A 6,010-nucleotide genomic window follows, 5' to 3' on the forward strand; every position below is an offset into this window, starting at 1 on the left:
CACAACGTGATGTTGGTCGCACACTAAATGTTAAGAACCTAACCAATACACCAAAAGCCAAAAATAATAAAGATAACAACATATAACATTATGGTCATGCCATGGGTTGATTCATTGGACCAACCGAGGGATGTTTGGACTCGACCACCCGTAAAATTGGCTCGGCCGGCGTTTTAAATAATAACATGCACACATGTGAAAACATACAAGCTCAGATAAAAAAAAACTATAGAAAGAGTAATTACTTAATCTTTTATTTTAATTAACTTAGGACAGACTCATGCGTAGAATGCAAATGAAAAGTTTGCTGAATCTCCAAAGGAGTTTTTGGAAATTGCACGCTTATTCTAGTACATGCAATGCAAATGCAATACATTGGATCATGGCACCCTATAAATCACATACCACATTCAAGACAAGATCTAAAAGCAAACCCTACGATTTCAACATGGACCACAATGTAAACCCTAGCACATTTTCCATCACTAGCTTGAGGTAAGAGGCACAGCTGGCACAGACTCAGGTGGATTGTATTTTTCATTAAATTCTTTGATTATCTTCTTCGCTCCATCCACAAAGTTCTGGACAATTTCAGCAGCTGGGAGAATATCCCTGACGAGCCCCACACCTTGCCCTGCATAATACACCATGTTTTCGAGCTCGCCTGAAGTTGTTGGATTGGGGACTTGTCCGGCGAACCGCCGAAGAACGGTTTCCTACGATGAGAGTTTTTCATCATCATTATTAAAAATCACTTGATTACCAAAGAAACTAAGAACATTCATTCAATCTCTAAGGTTTGATCAGTCTACATGCATGTGCAAGATCCAAGCCGTCGGTCAGGTGGGGTCTATTAGAGTGGGGGGTATACTGTATTGGGTCATCCTATGCAATGATACAATCAACCCCAGCAGATTGGATCATTCTACATTCTAGCCCACTTGATGACTGAATCTGCCTGATGTTTGGATCAGGTCTGCCTGATGGACAGCTTGGATGTTTCACACAAGTGCCATTTTAGCACATGTGGCAGTGTGTATGGAGACCAGTCTGCACATGAATGTGGAATTAGCAAACTTGTGATCGGTAATTAGTTATGTGTTTAGGTAATTACTCCGCCATAGATGACTGAATAACCGATAATCGGCTGCTCGTCATTGTTTTCAGCTGATTCAGGTGCATTTTTCCACTGGTTATGGAAGGGAGTGTTGAGGCAACGGACGGGTGCCCTCCATGAAGCTCGGCTGTATAGATCGGTGCGATCAGTGTCCGCCTCCGTGTAATGGAGCAGCTGCTCCTTGTAATAATCATGAGCATAAGCTTCCTTTGAAGCTATAAACCTAGAATAGGAAATATTAATGTTTTTGTTAGCACACATAATGATTAATGTAAATGGTGTGTTTGGTTGCACCAAATTAATATCATGATATTTCATGATTTCGGTGCGAAATATAATGAAATTTCATGATATTTGGTGGAAGCAAATGCACACACAATAATTAATGTAAAGGGTGTGTTTGGTTGCATCAAATATCATGATATTTCATGATTTTGATTCAAAATATAATGAAATTTCATTACATTTGGTGAACCAAATACCTTAAGATCCATGATTATGGAAACTGCGAGGAACTAATTGTTATTAAGATATTACCTTGTTCCCAGGCACACACCCTTGGCACCCAATGCTAGGGCAGCAACATAGCATCTTGGGTCTGTGATTGAGCCTGCGGCCACGACTGCAATGTCCTTGTCCCCAACGACATCAACGACTCTTGGAAGCAGTGCGATGAGACCAATCTACACCCACATTATAGCATGGTTGAGATGATTCAGATACAAATAACCACAGCAAAAGAAACCACCTGATCTAGTTTCTCCAAAATGGATTATGATAATCTACCACCTCTCTAACTAATTACATCCTAAGCTTTCAAATTTATCACAATTGGTCCTGATTATTTGACTGTTTAAGCTGGTGCTAATTTTTGAAAGTAGGCCATTTCAAACATAGAGATCAATGGACAAGGATTGGAGTCTTACTGTCCCAATGATGTGTCCTCCTGCTTCCACTCCCTGTGCAATGATGCAATCAACCCCAGCAGCAATCGCCTTTTCGGCTTCCTTAATTGATCCAATCTGCAAAAATCATATAAAGTTAATCTAAGAAATAAATAAATAAATAAATAAATATATATATATATATATATATATATATATATCCACAGCTTTGTATATAAACAAGCCCATATTTACACTACCAGATGTGCTTGTGGAACTCAGGTACAAGACCAAAGCCGTCCATCAGAAAAAAGTGGGACCCACTGTGTGGATTCCATGGCCAACTTTTTCTAAGTCATCAGGTTGTTTCTAACATTGTGGCCAACGTGATGAGTGGAGAAATCTGATATTTTGGGCAAAGCAAATGGACAGTAGCATCCATATGATGGACGCCTTGGATCTCTCATTTGTGTGCCATGTAGGAATATCTGGGGGGTATAAATAGGCTGCCTTAGCATGTGGGATTAGCAAGCTTCTATAATTTAAGATAGAAGAGCAGATGGATATGAATTTAAGAACTAATTGGGACCAAGCTCAGCCCAAAAAATGAAAAGCTTACAAGATTAGATTGATACAAAAGGTATGTTTGGGTGTACATGGCTCCCAAAGCCAAGAACTAGTGTGGGGCCGGTATGTTTGGATGTCCATGTCCTTGGCTCCCTAATCCAACCAAATCCATTTGTGTCTAATCATAGTTAATAGAATGCTGGCCCGCCTGACCCGAGCCACATTTTCCACGCCCCACCACAACTACAAAACCGCGATCGTGTTGGGTCCTTTGGGAAGCCCCACCAATCAGCATCAAATACTTCTGATCAGGTAACAGAAAGCAAATTTTCTTGGCTGGTTTGGATATATAGAATCCAAACCGTGGACATGAAAATTCTCTGTTGAATCCTACAAGTGTAAACTACAGGAACCCAATAATAGCTGTTTGAAATGTCAAATTAAATGGTATTGAATTGCATTAGGCAGAATTAATACAACTATTACACAATAATTACATATTTGGAAATACCATGGTATTTTGACTATCCAATCCATGTTTGGTATTAAATTCTTCCTTTAGAAAAACTATATATTAAGTGAAACCTGCATTGGTGGACCATGAAATTGTAATCAACGGATCAGATTTTACAACTGTTGCCGGTCACTTATATGCATACGCAACTCAATTGTCATGTGTAAGCATACATGGATGGACCATGCAGATAAAACACATGCATCAACGTAGGGCTAACAAACGTAATTAACGGATTACAAAATCCACTAAAATCCCGCAAAATCTCCCTATGGAATTGGATGATATGATACCTACATTAATCCAATCTTTCCTATCATTTTGAAATGTAGGATAAAATTTACATTGGACCAAATGCAATTCCATACCACCTAATCCCATATTGCAACCCTAATATTTTTGTTGTTTGGCATCAATCAAGTGCACTTATTTCATGAAAATATTAAAGGTCAATGAACAAGCAATGTGACAAATATGACTGAGATTTTGAAACTCCCGCCTACTAAAAAGAAAATTTGAACTGATATTATTATAAAAATATTGTGAGATTTTCAAAATTTCAGCAGTTTTTAATTCCCTATGATTTTGTCGCAAGGAATAGAGCTATCTCCCTTGACCTTGAAAACCCACATTCAATATGTTTTTTCACGCATTTTTAGAAATGGTAATCCAATTCCATGGTTACTTTTCTACATAAACTGAAGAAAAACTCTCTTCCATGGAAATCAATTTCATTTCTAGGACATTCTTTCAATCCAAACACCCCATATGAGAGAGAGAGAGAGAGAGAGAGAGAGAGAGAGAGAGAGAGATGTTGGGACTTGCTTGGTGCAAGACTTTCACTCCATTCTTGTGGGCCTCATCAACCATCTCCTTTGGATAGTCACCCCAATAGACTTGCAGACATGCAAGCTTCTCATCAAAGATAGCTTGGACGGTCCTTGTATTTTCAAACTCCAGAAGAATGCCTGCCCCAAACGGCTTACTAGTCAGCCTCTTCGTCTCAGTTATGGCCTTCTGTGTCATATCATAGTTATTCTGCACAGATGTAAGTACAAAATACACATCAGGATTATAATAATATTCTCCATTTTCGAGTTAGGATCTGATTCAGTGAGATCCAGATTCATCTTCTACCGTTGACTTGTTAGATAAATGGTTATATATATGATCAAAAGTCATCCAAACAGTGGATATACTTGTGCATTTGATGTAATTAATTGTATATATCCCATCCATCGTGGGGCCTATTGAATAATGGACTGTCAGGATCTCATGCACATGTGTCATGTGCGTGGCAATTGATTGCTGATTAGCTCAGGATGCCCCACAATTTCCATGGCCTTCTTTTTTATTAGATCTGGGGTTCAAAATATTTAATAAGATATTGACCAACCTCGATCAGTTTAGTTTTTTTTTTTTTTCAACCTTTTTGTTTTCACCATTTCTTAAAACTGTCTACTCATCTACACATGGCATGGATGTGTATCGATCCGGACTGCCCTGGATCCCACCATTGATCAAGCACAAAGCAAAGTGCTGTACCCATCCGATCAATGGCCATAAAATGGACACTTGAAACAAAGATGGTCCTTGATCCAAAATCAATGGATGTTTTCAGATGGTTAAGATCGTTGGACCGGCACGCTGTTTAGGCTATATGATCCATTATGCAACGGGACACATGATCCGCGGATTCGGATTGATACACAAATACATGTAAGCCGAAATATACAGCTAACAAGAAATCCTTTTTCTTTTTAACTTTTTTCACACACACACCATATGGGCACTCGATCCAGTCTTATACCAAGAATTCGATACTCTGCCACTCAGCCATAAATCAACAAGGAAAAAAACCAACAAAAGATTTTTATGGAGATGTTAAAGCATCCAAGTGCACATACACATCAATGCATAAAATAAAATACATTGATAGAGATCAATCGTTTATTCCCATATGCCTTCGTATTCCCCCATTTTTCTTTTTAGTGACTAACATAATAATAAATGCACGAAGAGGATTAGAGATATAAAATTTCTATGTGACCAACCTTTTTTTTTTTTCCAATACTTTAAGATAGAAAGGAAATAGAGAATATAAGTGGATTGAACCTCAGTCAAACTCTAGTTTAAGATAGAATTAATAGAGATAGAACTCAAATAGAAATGAAGTATGTTATATATATATATATATATAAAAGTTAAAGATACAATTAATAGAGATGGAACATAAAGAGAAATGAAGTATATTATAGAACATATATAATTCATATAACGTTGGTCTGTTAATGAAATTCAATAAATGGAAAGAAAGAAAGAAAGTGCTTTGAATGGCATGGATCAAATGTGCATACGGAGGGACTAGCCAGTAGGCCAATGCCTCCTGCATTGGCTACAGCTGCGACGAGCTTTGGCCCGGCCACATCTGGGCCCATGGGTGCCAACACAATGCCATTGTCGAACCCGAGGATTCCTCCGAATTTCAATGCCATCTGTTGAGAGTGGTAGAAGTAGAGAAAGGAATTAAAATGAAAGGAGAAGAAGAGAAAACAACCACAGCCAACAACGGGTGTGGTAGCTACTACTATGAATACTTCAACGACTACGTTCGAACACACCCCTCCCCTCCCTTCTATTTATAGGACAACACGCAACCTGTCGCTTTTATTACGTGTTTAACGCGCCCGCCTACCTAAATAATGGTGAGTTTCATAATGACACATATCCTCCTTGTTTTCGTCATAATTTCGAAAAAACCTTTTCCTCAGCATGCGAATGATGAGATGATGGGACTGGAAACGGATTGGCTACTCCCCCTCCCACCAGCCAATGGCTGTTGGTTGGTGCTCTGAGGGCCCTACCATGATGAAACTGTCCATCTATTGTTATATTTAATTTTATGGTAGGGGCTATAAAAGTTTTGAA

At 38.6% G+C, this 6,010-nt stretch overlaps 1 protein-coding gene across 1 annotated transcript; it reads right to left on the bottom strand.

Moving 5' to 3' along the window:
- Positions 1 to 216: 216 nt before the first annotated feature.
- Positions 217 to 5,705, bottom strand: LOC131225486 (uncharacterized). Its single transcript, XM_058221019.1, has 6 exons — positions 5,440 to 5,705; positions 3,908 to 4,120; positions 2,044 to 2,139; positions 1,655 to 1,800; positions 1,115 to 1,340; positions 217 to 716 (listed from the first exon to the last, which is right to left on the bottom strand). Exons 1-6 carry the CDS (start codon positions 5,575 to 5,577, stop codon positions 486 to 488), a joined length of 1,050 nt encoding a protein of 349 aa, XP_058077002.1. The 5' UTR covers positions 5,578 to 5,705; the 3' UTR covers positions 217 to 485.
- Positions 5,706 to 6,010: the final 305 nt, after the last annotated feature.

The sequence above is a fragment of the Magnolia sinica genome, chromosome 14 (genome assembly GCF_029962835.1).
Source record: "Magnolia sinica isolate HGM2019 chromosome 14, MsV1, whole genome shotgun sequence".
NCBI lineage: Eukaryota > Viridiplantae > Streptophyta > Magnoliopsida > Magnoliales > Magnoliaceae > Magnolia > Magnolia sinica.

Bases quoted from the DNA above. Each gene is read 5' to 3' on its own strand.
- LOC131225486 (XM_058221019.1), bottom strand. From the start codon at position 5,577: ATGGCATTGAAATTCGGAGGAATCCTCGGGTTCGACAATGGCATTGTG. The intron at 4,121-5,439 runs GTATGCACATTT...ACATCTGTGCAG, and splicing joins GCCTACTGGCTAGTCCCTCC to AATAACTATGATATGACACA. The intron at 1,801-2,043 runs GTAAGACTCCAA...ATGTGGGTGTAG, and splicing joins GAGGACACATCATTGGGACA to ATTGGTCTCATCGCACTGCT.